At 39.5% G+C, this 19272-nt stretch overlaps 1 protein-coding gene across 1 annotated transcript in view; it reads right to left on the bottom strand.

Annotated features, from left to right (window-relative positions):
* MINDY4 (MINDY lysine 48 deubiquitinase 4) overlaps positions 1 to 19272 on the bottom strand; it is a 96981-nt gene that overhangs the window by 24856 nt on the left and 52853 nt on the right. The window contains exons 11-16 of the mRNA XM_038393104.2: positions 16799 to 16900; positions 16089 to 16152; positions 14470 to 14535; positions 14129 to 14196; positions 3231 to 3294; positions 384 to 545 (exon numbers count right to left, since the gene is read on the bottom strand). Of these exons, the coding sequence (XP_038249032.1) occupies positions 384 to 545; positions 3231 to 3294; positions 14129 to 14196; positions 14470 to 14535; positions 16089 to 16152; positions 16799 to 16900 (526 nt within the window). The remainder of the gene's footprint in view (positions 1 to 383; positions 546 to 3230; positions 3295 to 14128; positions 14197 to 14469; positions 14536 to 16088; positions 16153 to 16798; positions 16901 to 19272) is intronic.

Below are 19272 nucleotides of genomic sequence, written 5' to 3'. Positions count from 1 at the left end.
TAGTGGTAGGTTTCTAGCCATTAGTGGAGTGGGGTTCTGCAACAGCCTCCCAACAGGAGAAGTGGGGACAAACAACCTAAGTTCAAAACGGCGCTTGATAAGTTTAGATCTGTGATTATATGATAGTGCTGCTTGTAATAGCAGGGAATTGGACTCAGTGAACCAGGAAGTCCCTTCCAGTCCTATGTCCCTGTTATTATTAGTGGTAGTAGCAAAATTGTATGGTGGCATCACCTAGAGGATTCATCCAGGCCGGCTCCCCAATGTGCAATCACACAGTAAGTGAAATATAATGTCTTACTGCAAGCATTCAGTCCATGTCAAGTTTCAAATTTGTAAATTGCTTCCTTTTTAAACTAAACTCAAAAGCAAATGGTACATACCTGGCAAACATCATAGTGCTCAAAGAGAGACAGCAAGCCGATATCACTGCGGTTAGTGATTCCTTTCAAAACTGTGATATTTCCATTTCCAGAGTCCAGTTCTATTACATCATTGAACACGTTGGACACAGCTTTACCAGTCAGCAGCAAGTTCACAAGTTCCTGTTTATAATATAAAAAAAGGTCATCAACTATACATCTTGCCAGTTCACTAAGAATCAACACAACATATTGTGGTAACCATGGCTTTTATTGAAGTGGGGAGTTACCCTTATCTGGAATAAAGGCATTAGCTAAGCAGTGGGCTTTTCAAAAGATGTGCTTCAGGATTCATACCCCAAAGTGCAATGAAGAAACATCAGCTGGATTTAAAAGGCCAGCCAGATTAGGCCAGGGAAGCCAGTTTACATCCAATACAACCTCACATCCAATACTATTCTCAACCTTTCTAGGTTGGCACCCCTTATTCTAAGTCAATCATTTTCACTAGCCCTGACATGTTCTTTAACAGTAAGAGTAAAAAATGTATCAGCATAAATGCTAAACCTATGTAATCGATGTGCGCGTGTTTTTCGAGAGGCTGACATACTTGAGCTTGAAGGGTGAGTGGATGCAGGGAGTGGGGGAGCGTGATTTTCTTTGCTTTAGATGGTAATAAAATTTTCACTGGCTAAGGACACCCCCAACCCCAATTGACTTTCATTACTCATGACCTTGAGGGGCTGCAACCCACTGGTTGAGAAACATTGCAATAGCAGAAGACATTATCAAGATATGGTTAACTAGGAGTTGAGTAAACAAGTATTTTATAGTATTTTCCTGACATTTCTGCATGTGTGTGGGCATATTTTTTCTATCAGATTAGATTTGCCAAAAGGTTTACTAACTTTTGTGAACCTGGACTCACTCAGAGATGGATTTACCTTTGTGGAGGCAGGGAGATGCAGTATCTATCTATATGACCCATATCACTGCTGCCTTTGAAAGCCAGTATGAACCCTAGGCCTCTCAATGCAATGGTATTACCATTGAAGATCATGTTGGAGAATACTGCAAGGAGGTGGATCCACTGTGGAAGGACAGCTTTAAAATAAAATAAGGGCCTCAGAAAATTGTGACTGTGGCAGGGGCTTGAGCCATTAGGGGTTTGACCTGAGCTGTGCTTTGATGGTTTGGGCTTCTTGGAACCTGACTCCCAAAGCACATCTCAAAGGACAAAATGCCGTGTGTATCTAAGCCAAAGAACATGTTCCTCCCATGCCCTGTGAATTGAAACAACCAAAACTCATAAAACCATTGGGTGGCTTTCCATGGAGAGCATTTAATCCATTCACACTGAAATTCAAAATCAGGCAGGGTAGATTCCTAACATTGTTTCATAAAGAAAGGCTAAGAAATGAGTGTTATATGGATGTGTTCATTTTCTAGGGACAGAGAAGAGAACAAATCTTGCCTGTACAAAACAGCCTTCCACGTTGTAACAATGTATTAAATTCACCCAGTACAACTCGGAAACACCCTCCTCTGCCACTTACGTACAATAATCAGTTGTGGGCTTAGTCATGGCCTGTACCACCCCTTATGGCCTACACACTACATCTGCCAGAGTCTGCTCATTCTGTTCCTTCTAATATTACTGTTGGCCAGTCCATTGAGTCAGAGTGGTGTGTGAGTATAAAGCCAATGGAACTGAATGGGACACCACACACATCTCACTTTGGATAAGGTCTCCACAAAACACGCTGACACTAATGGCACATGGCAATACACAGAAGCAGATTATGCCACACAGAGGAATTGGCTGAGCATTAATACACAACGTTGGGAGAGTCCACAGAGAAAAAACAAAATACGAAGAGAATTTTGAGGAAAAAAGATTCAAGTTGCCATAGCTCCAAGGCAGAAAGAATTAAGCTCTTGCCAGTTTAGACTTGATTTATGATAGCAGTAACAAATTTACATATTTATAGCCAGTTTTTATTCCAAAGGAGCCCAGGAGCTTTATAGACTTGCACTGATGTAAAAACTACAGCAAGGGAAGTACAGCCCCATCTTACAAGAAGCACCAAAGATGTTTAACACACACAGCAACACTGCACAACAGGTCTGGGAAAGGAAGAGAATGGTGCCTGTTTCCTGCAGCAATAATTTAGGTACTGTAGACAGAATGTCTTGAGTTTAAGTTTGACCATGGCAATAAGATGACAACTACTTCTTTATGAGGACATGCCAATTTAATGATTACAAATTTTCAGGACCTCAATTTTATTTCTCATTGGAAGACAAGAACTCCACCAGCCCTGCAGCCTTAGTTCAATACTAACTCGGAAGGAAGAACACTAATTTCTGAGCAACAAACACTGCTTCCTGAATCATTGATGCTTACATGGAAACTCAGTGGTGTTTGTTAGGTCCGCTCGACCCAAGAACCCAGCAAGTGAGCATCCAGTTCATTAAATGGGGATGGGAGAAAGATGAACCAGAAACTTAACTCAGGTATCGATCAAAAGCCCACTGACTACAGCAAGCTTTGGATTAGGTCCCAACTGAGCTTGCAAAAATAAAAAATTAGAAAAACAAAGCAAAATTAGAAAAATGGCAAATAATAAAAAATGTTGTTTCAGGCAGGTAAGGAGAAGATTCAGAAAGCAAAGATACAACAACGAAGAACAAAGAAGAGAAAACAAAAAAGTCTTATAAAAGAAAAAAGGAGGAAGACACTTGAAAAAAGGGAAAACACATGAGGAACTTGAAGTCAAGAGTGTTGTTTCTTCATGGAGTATAGTTCATATCATGTTGGCTTTTTGCACATGCTGTCTTTAACACTCACCCACCTCCCTTACTTACTTGTGTACAGTATCCATGGGTGCCAATCAGTTGGTTTGTGAGCACATCAAAATCATTGCGCACCCTGAAAAAGGTTTGGGAAAGTTTAATCATAATTTCACTGGATTTAACATTTCTAAGGCTGGGAAAGTTTCAAACATGGCTCAGTTTTTGGATTTGTTTTGGGTACATTTCTCTAAGAAAAAATATGCTTGTTTACGTAGTTACCTAAAACCCGCTGAAGACATAGCAGACATAGCAAGTTGTTTTAAAAGAAATTAGCAATTAAGTGGTAAACTGTAGCAGTAAAGAGAAAGGGAAGCTGTTTTCAACAATAGTTAAAGCTACAAAACTCACAGCTACTAGAGCATTTTACTTAAATGATTATTGAGCAAAAAAAGAGTGTAAGAAGAAGATATGCAAGTATTCTTCATATATATGCATTACTTCCAAGGATGATTGTTTTAGGAACATATTTGATTTTGTATTTTATGTAATGTTTCAGATATGAAATAAAGATATTACTAACAAAGGTGCCTCCACCAGGTTAGTCTGTCTTTGATCTCTAGGGAAATTCTCATTGCTATCAATGGGATGTGTCCATTAACTGCAGACAATTCTGTATATGTACTATACATAGTAGAATCTACCATACATAACATGGAAGAACAATATGCAAAGTAAAAACCCTATTCTGAGGTCATTTATTCTTAGAAACATCAGAATCATCATACTGCTTCGTGCCACTGGTCCAGCTACTCCAATACTCTGTCTCAGATAGTGGTCAGCATGAGATGATTCAGAATAAGATTCAAGAAACATCCTAGTAGACAATTATGGAATCCTCTCCCCAAAGAGGAAGGTTTTTTTTCCTAAATCTCATCAGTTAGTGGTTGGTTTATGCCCTGAGACATGAGGGTTTATATCCATTATAATTCTAATGTAATTGTGAATATTCTTATTATACCTATAAATGTCTGATCCTTTTCTGAACGCAATCAATCAACTGGACCCTATGACAATAAATTCATGTGCTGGCTTAAAAAGTATTTCTTCTTTCAGTTTTAAATGTGCCAATTCTAGTTACATTGGTTCCCCTTATTCTCGTATTAGTAAAAAGGTAAAGGGCTTATCTGACTGACTTTCTCAATATATTTCATTGTTTTATATACCTGTTGCATGTTCCCTCTTATTTGTCTCCTCTCTAAACTGAACAAGTCTAATCTTTTCACTCTCTCCTGATATGTAAGCCTTTCCATGCATCTAACAATTTTTGTTGCTTGTCTTTGGACCCCTTAAATTTCAGCTTTAAAAAATACATATAGAGGTATAATATGTCTGTGATAATGGAATAGGTATTATGGTTGACTTGGTGTGGTTAAAATAGGATTTAACTTGACATTTCATCCAAAACACGAACTTACCACTTGTTTTCAGTTCAAAAATTTGGTTCCAAGAATAAAAAAGTTGGGGCAACTCTGCAGTTCCTGGTTACGTCCTAAATATTGTAGAGATATGTTTCTTGTGGTATTACTTGTAGTGCCAAAAGCGGGATGTATTGTAAATCTTTTAAGATTTCCAGCCTGCTTTCAGGACTGAAGAGGTCCTTAGAATCACTATATCTGAACTGAACCTGTTGAGGTTCACATGTGCACTACTTCATGTATATAAATTAGAAGGGCAATCCAAGAGCCAGTTCCAATGATGTCTAAGTGCCATTCTAGCTAATATTACTTGTGCTGAATCGAAAGGGCTAAGAAGAATCCATGAACATTGTGTATGTGGCGTGGAAAAGTCTTGTATAAAGAGATCACAACCTTTCAAGGCATAGATGGAACGATAACAATCTTTGGACTTTGGCCACTTATTAGTTTTAGAAACAGTTGCATGTTGAAAATGCCATAGCCTTGTCCCAAATGAGCGGACTATACAATATACGTCAGTTAGGGCAATGGGACATACAAGCAGGACAATGGAAGGAAGTTCTAATTGCCTCTTTAGGTGCAAACAATGTGGGACTTTAGAGGTGTATCTCAGATTTTCAAGAAGAAACACATCTGCATTTCAAATCATTTCTGCTAGGGAGGAAACAACCACCAAACATATAGCTGTAAGATTTACAATGATTATAAATCATACTGTCACTACAGTTCCCCATTCCCAAGAAGTTAGCATGCGAGCCAGAGTGCTTATTTGCAGTACAATAAGAGGTGTGGTATTTGACACTTTAGGCACTGTATAGACAGAAAATAAATACAGGTAATGACATTGCATTGTATAATTTTGTCAGCTTGCAATACAATACATTGAACACATGAAGCTTGTGAAAGGGTCATTAATTTTAATGTCCTGGTAATAAATTGTCTAAAGAAACTTAATAAATAAAGTATTGTTATTAATAATACCTCTTCAATAGCATTTTCCATCTGTCAGTCCTGGTTTATGCTGCTGCCTAAATTGATGTAAGTTACGTCGCTCAGGGGTGTGAAAAAATCACCCCTGTGAGCGACGTAGCTTATCTCAACCTAACACAGTGTCTAAACCATGCTTTGTTGATGGAAGATGCTCTCCTGCCAATTTAGCTTCCGCCTCTCGGGCAGGTGGAGTACTGAAGTCAATGGGAGAGGGCTCTCCCATCGACTTATAGCATCTTCACCAGACCCGCTAAATCGATGCCACTGAATTAATCACAGGAGCACCAATTTACCAGGCCAGTGTAGACAAGCCCTAAGTCTTCAAGCATTCTACAGAGTTGTGAGTATCATTATCCTTACATTAAAGATGGGGAAGCTGAGGGACTAAGAATTTTGTCCAATGGTACACAGTGAGTCAGTGGTTCAGCTGGGTATAAAATCCCAGTCTCCCGGCTCTACTCCCTAGGTCAGGAGGGTCTCAAGTCAATGAAAAGATGCTGCTCAAGTACAAGGACATTAAAAAGGGGGATTGCCTCCTTTCATTACCCTATAGGGCTCTTGTGCATCTTCATGGTGTGACATTATCAGTATTTTCCTCTGTTACAATAGCATGGAAGTATTTCTGTGGAGCGGGAGAAAATATTTTGATTGGAGGCTGAAAACACAGAATCAAGTTAGTTATGGGGTTTGGGTCATAAGCAATGGTCTGTAAAGAAAATGATCCAGTTAGACACCAAAAATCTGATTCAGGAAAGCACTTAAGCATGTCCTTAAAGTTAAGTGCATTCTTATGTGCTGCCCTGAATGGGCACCTATTTGCATAAAGCCATAATGATAGCTTTGGACTTCCAGATTGTTCTCAAAGGTCTTACTATTTAAGAGGTCTTACTTACTCGAACTATTATTACTAGATGTATTTTCAGCTTGCACTGTATTTACAGGAAACACATTTGCTCCATTTGGAACCCAAATGCTGATGTTAAAACTCCCTTCCCTATGCCCAATTATTTGTAGCATTCTCTATCATCACATATTATTCTTTTAAAATATTTTTTTGGCGATGGTAAGTTCCCAGTGTAATTCTTTTGCTTTGTATCAGTTCGGGAAATCCCTTCATGACAAAAATACCACAGTGGAGCTCTTCTATAGTTATAAAACAATCCAGTGGCCCGCATGTACTTTTCTGATACTTTCCAACACTGTCTCAGAAGGCTGCTGTTAGAGGCAGGACTGGTTCAAATACACATTACAGAATATCATCCTGACATATAATTAATCTCATTTTGCCTGGGCTCAACTGTATTATTATATATTAACCTTGAGTCCTATTGGAATTATAAGCACTACAGTGCCATTAATCTCAAAGAACCATACAAACTGTATGGGTAAGAGCCTCCGCTGATATAAATTCTCATTGCTCCATTGACAATGCTCCTTTGAAATCAATGGAGCGAATACAATTTACATCAGCTTACTATCAGCCCCAAAACTTTGTATCCATTCATCTACTTCGATCTGTCCCTCCTATTAAATCTATCAGTACGTTGCAGCCACTCCTGATATACAAAATACAAACAAATTACACAAGAGTTTAGGAAAAGGAAAGAAAAAAACCCCATATTTAACTGAAATTGTAGTGGGAATGGGGATTTCTAGTGAGCGGTATCCAGTTCTATCTAATTTTTAAGAATGCACACATACAAGTTCAAAAAATGTAAAGAAACAAAAATACTTGAATACTGAACACGACGGTTTGAAATACTTAATCAGATGGACATCGGATGCGTGACACTCATGTTAAAAAAACAATGCTCCATAATGGTTTATGTTCTCAGTCTGTTGACTGCAAAAACCTGCAAGCTCTAAGGAAAATCCAGCCCTGTCTTTAATGGAAAACAGCTGAGAATTGCACATTAAATCCAAAAACCAGTCATACATTTAATACTGGGGGAAACGCTGACATAACAAAACAAGCATAAAACTGGTTACTGTTCATTATTTATCTTAGATTTTTCTTCAGTTTGCTAGCTATAAAAAAACCATGTGTGTTTAAGTTAATGTCAGTTCCTTAATCCTGAGGTGAAGCTGTAATAATAAATTGATGACATCACACCCATTTTCATGGCAACACTGTTACATTAACAAACACACAATTAGGAGTCCACTACAGAAATAGAATTGGAGCTAAGAAGGAGAAAAACTCCTCTTTGAATGTAAAGATCTCAAATAAGTATAAAGGAGATATGAGGAATGACAGGGCAGATTAATGGCTTTTTGTATTAATGGTCTATTTTTTTCCACATTTGCACAGTATGAAAGTCCTTTTACAAAGGTAACAGATGTTTAAAAAAGGGCAAAAAAAACCTGGTGTTTAAAAACTGTGAAGGTTGTGATGCGATTCAATAAAAGGAAGGACACGGTGTTGTTCTTAACTCACTGTTTTTTCTTGTTTGGGTCCCAGCTCAGCAAATACATGTTTAACTTTAAGCATGTGAGTAGTTCCATTAACAAGACAGTCAGTTTTAATACAGGTTTCAGAGTAGTTTAATACAGTATATAATGTATTCTGATTTAATACAGCTTACGCCATGTAGGTTCTTCAAATCCAGGCAGCTTCAACTCAGCCCTTCATTTTTCCAAAGTATGTTGATTGTTTTCTGTATTTACCATGTCAAGCTCTTCTGTATCAAAGCCTGCCACAGTAAACAAAGATACTAAACCAAGACTGACCTATTTGTCCACATTGATGTTGATACTTAAGCTTAGCAAATATAACTGATCAAAGCTTGAGAGGAGGGAAAATCAGCTGAAACTTTGGTAAATTTGAAAGTGTTTTCCACTCTGTTCTGTTTCATAAAAGCCAAGGTTTCATTTTCCACATATTCTGAGTTAGTTATTGTTGCTTTGTTCTTTTTTTTTTTAATGGAACTTTTTGCCACCGGAACGAGAAGCGCAAGTGGAGTCGATGAGAGAACATCAGCTGTCAACTTACCGCAGTGAAAACTCCGCGGTAAGTAGATCTAAGTACATCGACTTCAGTTACGCTATTCACGTAGCTGAAGTTGTGTATCTTGGATCGACCCCGTGTGGTAGTGTAGACAAGCCCTGAATTGAGAGAGTTAACAAGTGGAGTAGCATGAATGTCACTTTTGTGGTTATTTTATATTTAATCATTTATCACACATATCAGTGAATATATTGCTCCAGAGCCAGCGATCTCTTCATTTTAGCTGCAGATTGCTCAAGCAAAAAACTTTTCCCACCATGTTTCCTAGGCTAGAGTCTCTGCCTTCACTAGGCATAGGCACTGACACAATCAAATGTGGTACCACGCCTGAGGAAGGTCTAAGCCTTTCCTTTGGTACCAACAAGATGGACCAAGGAACCACAGACATCTCTGGCATGCTCCACACTGAGGCTGATGTACTTGGTGCTCTCTCTGTGTGAAATGAATCCAATGCTGCCTTCATGAGTAGAGTGCTGCCTCCATGAGTAGACCTTGAGCCTGACCACTCTGTCCTTTGAGTGGGGTTCAAACCGTTTGCAGATGTGACATCTGTCACTGATATGGGATTTTCCCAAACAGCAGGCATGGGTCACTGCCTGGCAGGGATTTAGCACAAGTGTGGCAGGATGTATACCCTGGTGAGCATGGCATCGTTTTGGCACCCAGCCCTGTACTAAAGAATGAAAAATGTAGTCCAAAAGACCTAAGACTAAATCTATCAGGAAAAAAACTAGCTAAAACTAACTTATCTTATCTAACTAATTCCTAACACAAAGGAGTGAGGGAAACACTTGTGATAAGTAGTCTAAGATCACTCCAACAACCATCGCTGACAGTAAGAAGGAACTGAAGGAATCAGTGGGCAGCTCCATCCTCTTATACGAGTGTACAGCCATGTTAGGCAACAGAGAGAGCTTGAGCTGACCTGATGGGTACCACTGAGGGAAAAAGTTCTCAAATAACTGTGCACGAGACGAACACACACATACAGCAGCATGGACATGTGTGAGCACTTGAAGTAGAACTACATAAGTCAATTCAAGAAGGAGCTGGACACATTTGTGGAAGAGAAAAGACTACAAAGACGCAATTACTAGAGATTGGGGATCGCAATAAGGAGATACAGGTTGACTCACATTTTGCTGGGTTTATAATAAGTCACCTTTAATGACCTACACAGCCTCTTCTTGACCCTAACTTCTTGGTGGTTTTTCAGAGATCAAATGACTATTTTCTTCATTCACAAGAAACACTTTTTAAAAAGTTAAAAGGTTCAAATAAGCACTGCTGTGTGCACAAATCTAGTTGCAATGAGCTACTGTTAAGCAGTGAAATGCCCATGGTTGACATTGGCCAAATGAGTTCCTGAAGTTTGTGAGTAATACACTGACGATGTGTGTGATGTAGCCAATATTATATTTAGTGTTGACGGGACGATAAGCTAGCTTCAAAGTGGTAATGCACTGTGCTTGCATACAGGAACCTGAGATAACATATTCAATTGGTCAATTGGGCCTGAGTTTGGCAATAAGTTATAGAACTGATGGTCTCATATATAACAGAGGAGGGAGAGAGGCCAAGAAGATATTATGTTGCTACAATGGGGGCTCACCACAGGACCATTCTGGTGGGATTCAGGACTTTAAAGTAGGCTTCTGAATGGAAGGATTAGTGCCAGAAAGGTCCTAATAGAGCAACAGAGTGTGCCTAACATTGCCTGGATGACTAAGATGTTTGAGGAGGAAGTTTGAAGAGATGCGACAGTGTCTAATGTAAGACGGCAATTATTTCTGATTTTTTCACCACTAGCAGTAAAAATGCAGTTACAATTGTTAGCAACTAGCATTGCTTCCCAAACCAGAGGCAACAACAAATCATGAGGAACTCATTTAGGAATTCTCTCTTGCCTCTTTCCATTTGTTATCAGTTCTGCAGCGGAGGGTTATGTGAGCATGCTGTATGATGAAATCATAAGCAAAATACAGAGAGCAGCATGAAAGCACAAGCCTTCACCTTTCTTACTTGTGTAGATCTATTTAAAAAATGCCCATGATCTTACTGACTTACAATGACTGCTGGATAGAGCTGGTCAAAAATTGGAATTTCTGTCCTGCAGGAATTTCTGTAATTTGTTTTCATCCTGAATTGTGAAAAGTCAAAACTTTGAAATTTTTGGTGGAACAGAAAGTTCCAAAATTTTTATTTCTGAGTGATTTTATGAACCAAATTCAAACATTTTATTTAATTTGGTTTGGCATTCACATATGTAACTCTGAGCTGAGCAGAGCCTCATGGGAGTTGTAGTTCGAATGCCCTGTGCCCCCATTGTCTACCATGGGCTGGGCTCTTGCATCAGTTCAACCAGAGGAGAGACTGTAGTGCAGTCTTGGAGATCAGTAGTCCAGCCAAGGACTGTAGCCTATAGAGAAGTGTGGAATGAGGCACCCGAACTATACCTTCCATGAGGCATTGTGACCACTCAGACAGTTTAATATCAAACTGACCTGAAATGAAATATTTGAATTCAGTTAGAGGAACCAAAATACTTTGATTTGGGCTGACATGAGCTGAAACAAAATATTTTGTTTTGATTTTCTCAATGCACAGTTGAAAAATGTTGGCAAAATTGAAATTTTTGCATGAAAAGTTTTGATTTTGTGGAAATTCATTTTCTGTGGAAAAAAATATTGTAACAGAAAATTCCCGATCAGCTCTACTGCTGGACTTGACCCCTTTAAGTATAACCAGAGCCGTCCCCAGGGCAACCGCTCTGGGCCCCACTCTTTGGGGGGCCCCGCCCTTTGACATCACGGTGTCAGATGGGGTGAGGACAGCAGCTGCCTGCCTTGAGCAATGAGAAGATCAGGCAGAGGCAGCCAGTGAGCAGGAGACAGCATGGTGTGTCTGGCCCCACCTCCCTCCAGACAGCTGTGCTCCCCCGTGGCACCAGTGCACAGATCACATGGCCCCTGCCTGCTCTCTGGACTCTTGGGTCCCTGCCGGGACCGGGATAGTGCTGGCAGATGGGTGCTGTGCACACAGCTCCCCTGCCCCACATGCCCACCCTGGTCCCACCATTATTTGAATGTGGATACCAGGGAGTGTGCGGATCCCAGCCCAGGCTAGGCAGGACGCAGCACTGTCACCCAGGGGACAGACACACCCGACCACTTTGCACCAGGTAAGCCTCCTCGGCCCACGCCCCGTGGAGCAGCTGCAGCCCCATTGCCCCCACCAGCATGCTCCTTGCCCCATCGAGCGCCCCCGGGGGAGAGCCAGTGCATCCCCTGCCCCAAGGGGTCCCATACAGGCTGATTTGTCCCAGGCCCCGCATCCCGCTAGGGATGGCCCTGAGTATAACAGTTCTCCCAGGCCTTTGAATTCTCACCGAGAACTATGTCAATTGTGTAAATAACAACCACTCGCTAACTCTGTGTACCAGCCACGAAATGGCACATATTTCTGAATGATATGAGTAGTGAGGTCATATCTCCGGTTATTTTTCAAATCCTAACTGATGATTATGACATCTGCACTCATCTGTAATTGAAATATACATAAGAAGGTTTAGTTTTCTATTTAAAGGCTGCGCAGAGGTTTGAGTAAACATTTCACTATCTTTAGTGTTAAATTCCTGTTTCTTATAAACAAACGATCGGTTTGGGTCCTATTTACCTCACTCAGGGCCAGGAAAGCAGCACAGTTTCTGAAAGTCATCCAGTGGCAAGGTGCTAGACATGGCATTTAAGAGAGCTGGGTTTTGTACCAGCACTGCAACTGTGGATCAGATTTATAAAAATATTTAGACACCTGAAAAAGCAGATCAGTGCCAAGTGGGATTTTTCAAAAGTGTCTAGGCACCTAACTCCCACTGAAATCAATTACAGATAAGTAGACATGGCATAATCCTTCTGTTAGGATTTCACAAATAACAAGAGCTATAATCTTACTGCTTGGTTTCAGAGTAGCAGCCGTGTTAGTCTGTATTCGCAAAAAGAAAAGGAGTACTTGTGGCACCTTAGAGACTAACAAATTTATTAGAGCATAAGCTTTCGTGAGCTACAGCTCACTTCTATCTTTAAGAAATAGGTACTAGTTAATGGCTGATTCATGGACTGAAATCAATGGGAGTTAGGCGTTTACGTGCCTATGAAAAACCCACTTGGCACCTAAATATCTTTTAAAATCTCATGCCTGTGTGGCCTAAAAAAAGCCACCATATCTCTTTGGGCCTCAGTTCCCCAGCCAATAAGATGAAGATAATGCTACTTATATTATAAAATGCAGATACTGTATTACTATTATTAAACCAACCGCTTGGGTGTCAGCTCTGCATAAGGGCAATGGAAACGTAGTGCAATGTTAATGTTCAGTCAACTAAAAATACCTGTGAACCCTGGAACAAAACTCAGTGGATTAGCAATTGAATATATATATATATTACATATATAACTCAGTTCCAAATTGTGATTTCTTTTCAACACAAAATAGGGGTGAGAGGAAGAAAATCCTAACTGCAGCAAAGCACTTTGATAACCCTAATGCATAATCTTATGTAAACACAAATGGTTTCTTCATGAGAGTTATTGTTGAGAGATGGTATACAATGGATGATGGATGTATTGACATTTCTCTTTCACTTGGGTATGTATCTTAAAGGCTTTTGCAGGGTGTGCTTTGACATTGTGATATAGAGTTTACTGATTAGTCATGAGACAGATGGCAGTGAACTCTATTAAGTGCAAATAAACATCTCACCCATTGTCCCACATGTTGGTGACCCTCAATTTAAAACAGGCTATCTTAAAGAATGCTTCTAAATTAAAGCCAGCATGTCTATTACACTAACAACTGACTCACTTAGTGATCACTGCTTCCTGAGTGACATCTGACCATATAAAACAGAATCACCATCCAAAACTGAAATGAAGTAAAACTGCTCAGGCGATCAGAAATTCTGCCAGAATTGGAGAGCCCGGAACAAAAAAGGTCTGTTATTTTGGTTGTATTTGTTATGTGGCAGAGAGACACTAGAGTAGACTAACCCAATTAGCACAGTACATGTCACCTGCTGGCTGGATTTATTGTGTGGACATTCTGTACCTCACTGCAGATCTCACACAAACCAGGCTCCATGTGGTCCAAAGGACTGGGCTCAGCATCTTTCTACTAGAACACTTTCCACAGTGGACACCCGTAAAACTCACCAGCTATAGATTAGGTGCCTGATCTAAAACTAACAGAAAGACTCTTACTGATGTATTGAGCTTTTGATAAGCCAAACATAGGAATCAATCAATATCAGCAGCATTCCCTATATTTGTAAGAGACAACACCTAGAATGTTGTAAATGCTGAACTAATATTATTTAGTGGGCCAAGGGACTGTCTGTGGAAACTAGAAAGTGTTCAAGGGTGACCACTCCCTGCCTGGTTCACACCTTTCACATGGCTGAGGCAACTCTGAAGTTTAGGAAACAGGAATATAAAAATACTCACAGGTCGATAGATCTTGTAAAGATAACTGACAGGGTAAGAAGAATGCACCCAAATGGACCAGTTTCAAACTGGAAAAAAAAAAGTTCCACTGTATTTACATTTGTTTGTTCATTGAACATGCTTTTCAGCCCTAGCATAAGGAGATGCACCTCTAATTGAGGTCAATAAGACTCACTCCCATTTACATTATGGTCTGAATTTGGTCCTTTATCTTTTTCAAACATGGGACGCATCAGTGTCATACCCAAAATGTTGTTTATACAGTTTTCTACGAAACATTAAATACTGAAAAAATAACAGCTGAACAATGACAAGTTTAATTTCCTCTCCATGCATCATACCTGATGAATATTCTGCTGAAGAAAAATGGTCAGATCTTCATATTTTGTGATGCTATGTAGTATTAGCTGTAACAAAATAAAAATAATGCAATTAAAATAGATAACAATAAGATGGTATAAATCAAGCCAGAATTATTTAAGTAACCAAAATCTGTATGTTTGGCCAGATTCTCAGCTGGTATAAATTGGATCGGATCCATTTTGAAGCCCATGATGTTCACAACTCTCACTTTTTTCAGCAATATTACTAAAATGAGAGACACAACACTGGTGAGGTAATATCTGGTCAGGTATTATCTTATATACTTTGTCATGCTCATATCCTGGGACCAAGACGGCTACAACAACACTTACCAAAATAACATACTTTAAATCCTATTTTAGCTATAAAATTCACATATTCTGAGAGCTCTTTTAAAATGTTAGTTCCTGATATGTGAAATTTATTGCATGGAAGTTCATTATTAATTTAAGAATGATCTCTGGGTGGAAGGGCAATTCTTGGAGCCAGCTTCTGAATACCAAATCACTGGTGATTTTTAAAAGCAGGTTAGACAAACACCTGAAAGGGATGGTCTAGATCCGTGGTTCCCAAATTTGTTCCACCGCTTGTGCAGGGATGAGCCGGAAGTATGTCCCTCGGCCCGCGCCGCTTCCAGCAGCTCCCATTGGCCTGGAGCAGCAAACTGTGGCCACTGGGAGCCGTGATTGGCCAAACCTGCGGACGCGGCAGGTAAACAAACCGGCCCGGCCCGCCAGGGGCTTTCCCTGTACAAGCAGCGGGACAAGTTTGGGAACCACCAGTCTAGATAATACTTAGTCCTGCCATGAATGCAGGGGACTGAGCTAAATGACCTCTCAAGGTCCCTTCCAGTCCTACCGTGTCTGTTATTTAAACAGTGTCTGTTCTTTATCACTGATTTACACCCCTTCATTTTGAGGGGAGTAATAGTCTTGAGGCCAAATCATGGGACTCAGGGTCAGGAGAGATGGTTATATTTCTGGCTTTGTCATGGGCTTCATGTGTGATTGTGGGAAAGCCCTTCTTCCCATTCTGTCTCAGTTTATGGGGATAAAAATATTTCCCTAATTCACGGAGGTATTATTTGTAAGGCTTAATGCATTATTGCTTTATTGCTTTATTAAAGCAATTTGAGATCTTCAGATGGAAAAAAATGTATAAGTGGAAAGTATGTAGTTTACAATTAATTATTATTTATTAATCAGAAAAACAAAGGGCAGGAATATTGTAGGAAGGACAAGAAGGGAAAATAGGGTTTCTTTCTCTGACAGTGTTGTGAGGAGCTATGGAAGGATCCATTTCCAGATCTCTTCTACTAGAGGGGAAACTGCTATTACTTGGGGCCTGGGAGAGGAGAGGGAATGAAAGGAAAGGAAAAAGGAGGATGTCGGAAAGCCCAATTCCCATTAAAGGGTGAGGTAGTTTGGGAGCCAATTATGTCACTTCCTCTTTGATTCTCCTCTGACAAGTAAATTAGAGTAATTACAGTGGTGTCAGTAGAGTTAAACCTTGGTGAGAAAGGGGAGAATCAGGCCCATTGCATTATATAAGTGAAGTTACAAAATATATTACAGGAAGATTATATATAAAATCTTACTGTTTCAAAGATTCCATCTGCTTTGTATTTTCCTGATGGAGTGAACTGCTGCCTTCCTGAAGACCTAAAGAGGAGAATTAAATGAAACAGCAGTTCACTTTAGAAGAACCAACAACACAACAAAGAGAAATCCATGGGCTGTAATGAATTGGAAGACTAAACAAAAAAAAAGTGACGTTAAATAAAAGACCTTTGGCTTTTAATATTACTTTATCTGAGCTCTGATTGCCGTTAGATTTGTTTGCAACTGATCAGTTCATGTTTCTGTATCTAGAAAGAAAAAAGGTATAGATAGAAGAACTTACTGAATTTTTTCATTGCAACAAAATATAAGAACAATAATATCATAATAAACAGACATTCAAAATCTCTTCTGAGTTACCCACTGTAGTTCGAAAACATTTAAAAATATAATTACAATAGTCAGTGAGCTGCTTTGGGAAAGTTCTACTTCCAGATTAATAGGAAGGAATTCTCATCAAAAACTGTCCCATTGAATGGGGCCAGGAATTCACCCTGAGATTTCTCTGACTATTAGGACAGATAAATCCGGTGAGCATGTGCCCATTAGTAATAAACCCTTTCAGACTAAACGGATACATACTGACCTTCATGCATAGTGATAGCTACTTAGGAGTATAAACAGAAACAATCATTTTATACACACATGAGAATCTTACATGATAATTAAAAAAGCTCCTCCCACTTACAGTGCAACCACAGCTTTTTCATTGCCCCCTCCACGCCATAAAATATCTGCAATAGCCAGGATGAGGCATTTGGTCCTATGAGCGTCTGAAGGCTGCAGACACCTGTTGTTTTTGAATATATGAGAAACAAGCAAAAATTCACAGTTAGTGAGGCAGCCCTATAAAGGTGAACATCTCCTCTTTCAGTGTGCACAGGTTCACAGCAGGTTTGGTATGTACAAAGGCCCAGATCCTCAAATGTATTTAGGCACCTAAATCCCATTGAAGTCAATGGGATTTATGCACCTAAATACCTTTGAGAATCTGAGACTAAATGACTAAAATCAATGAGTAAAGTTGCCTCACGCAGGACATTGTCTTTGCACTGTTAGAACATGCCTAGTACACTATGCATGATACACACTAACTTATTTAATTCTGGGGGTTTAACTTTAAAGGGCAGTCTCTGTTTTTTTACGATTCACTTACAAGGAAAGATTCACATACATTAGCATGTGGAGCCTGGTGAAGCAATGACTGGGAGGAGGGATCATGATAAAGGGTGTCAAGTAGTGAGGCAGAGAATTATTTAGCATAATATAAAAGCTTATAACTAGTGTGACAGGGCAAGACCAGATGGTTATACCATTGTATCTGAAAGACAATACACTGTTACATATTTCTTAATGCTCCTTTAGCCAGCCCTGAGTTGATTTCTTAGTTGACCTATATGTCAGAAATTTGCCTAAAATTTGCAATATTTTAATAATTTCCCCCTCCACTGAAGCTAATTTTTGTTCTCACTGCATTAAGAAAGAAATGATTTCTGTTATATTTCCCTCATATTCTCTAATATGATGAACCAGAGATAGTCCCTTCTAAAATTCAGGAAATTTCCTGTCTCCTTGTCCAAACTGGAGCATGGCATCACAATGTAAAACATGGTCGATCACTGTGTATTTTAATAAGTCTGTTCTGAATGACAGGCTAGCTGGTGGAACTACAGACAGATATGCTCTTCTGGAAGAACTGAGAAAAAATGAAGAAACAAAATAACAAAAATTGTGGAACTAACATGATTTCACACCCTGTTTGTTTGGAACTCTCTCCCAGAAGCGGTCTGCCAGAATCATTCACTGGCTGCCTTGGATGATTCAAATCACACGCCCTGCAAGAGACTCATCCCTGAGGATTTTAGGGGCCTCTCCCCGGTTCTCTTGGTTTACTGTGTCTCATATCTTTCCATCCCCATTCTTTCTGTCAATGAGGAATCAGTCCTTTTCACCTGGTAAGGTGGCTTCCTCATGATTATGGGGTTGATTCTTGTGCCAGGGATCCCTACCTTTGAAAGCAGGGTTACTTTAGTTTGGATAGGTTGGGAGAGTTGGTTCTTTATTTGATTTTAATGTTTTACATTCTTTTTTCTATGACACTGACTGTCTCTAACTGTAATCAGAGGTGTGAATGCAGTTCGTGCATGCATACTCACACTAACTTTAATCTAGGTTGCACGGCTAAAAAAGAGCAGTGAAGATGCAGTGACACGAGACTCAGCACAGGCCTACCTGGTACCCTGGGTATTTGTGTTCCTAGTCTGTACTGGGGTCCATGGTGCCTCATCGCCCACTGCTATTTTTAGCTGCACTAGATAAATCAAAGTGAGGTTGGGTATAGCTAGATGTGCTGTAATCACGCTGCCAACTCCAGCATACACATATGCTTAAAGACATATTAATCGGTACCTCATAAATATTAGAAACAAGGGCCACCTCTGACAACACATGTATACATACAAGAATTTGCTTCCCCAGCAATAGCTGTCTTTGCCTTATCATCTCTAGTTAGAATTCCCTTTTTCCTAGTGAAAGCTACCAAACAGCCTATTTTGAAATCCATATTTGCATGGTGCACGCTCCATTATGAAATCATTTAATGAAAGAATGAACCAGGGAAGCTGGTGCCCAAGTGCTTGACAATATCTCTCAATAAAATGACGCTTACATTTAAAAATCTATTCAACTGAGTTTAAAATAGGTTACAGTGTATACTGTGTATGTGTGTGTATATGTGTGTATATTCACAGTATATGTTTGCCTAAATAACCTAGATTAGGGATTTGAAATAGCTGTCAGATAGTGAAGTTGTTTTTATCAGAAAAAGACAAATTGAAATATATATATATATTCAAATAGAATATCCTTTATCTAAAGACAAATCAAAATAATATTTTCCATTAAAGTGTAATATTTTCAAATGAAAAAAGAATTAAAATGCCTTAACTGATATCATATCATTAGAGCACTAATTTCGCACTAGTGTCACAAATATATTATGAGAAAAGTGAAGTTAAACAAAGATTGTTTAAAAAGAATGTTTTAAAGGGTCAGCACCAGGCCGATCTCTGATTCTTCCCTCTGCTGGTCATTTCTTTCAAGCACCCCACCAGCTTTGAATCTGATGCCTAAATATTATACATAAGAACATAAGAATGGCAA

This window comes from Dermochelys coriacea, chromosome 2 (genome assembly GCF_009764565.3).
Source record: "Dermochelys coriacea isolate rDerCor1 chromosome 2, rDerCor1.pri.v4, whole genome shotgun sequence".
Taxonomy (NCBI): Eukaryota; Metazoa; Chordata; order Testudines; family Dermochelyidae; genus Dermochelys; species Dermochelys coriacea.
This window is presented reverse-complemented; position numbering and strand designations above follow the sequence as displayed.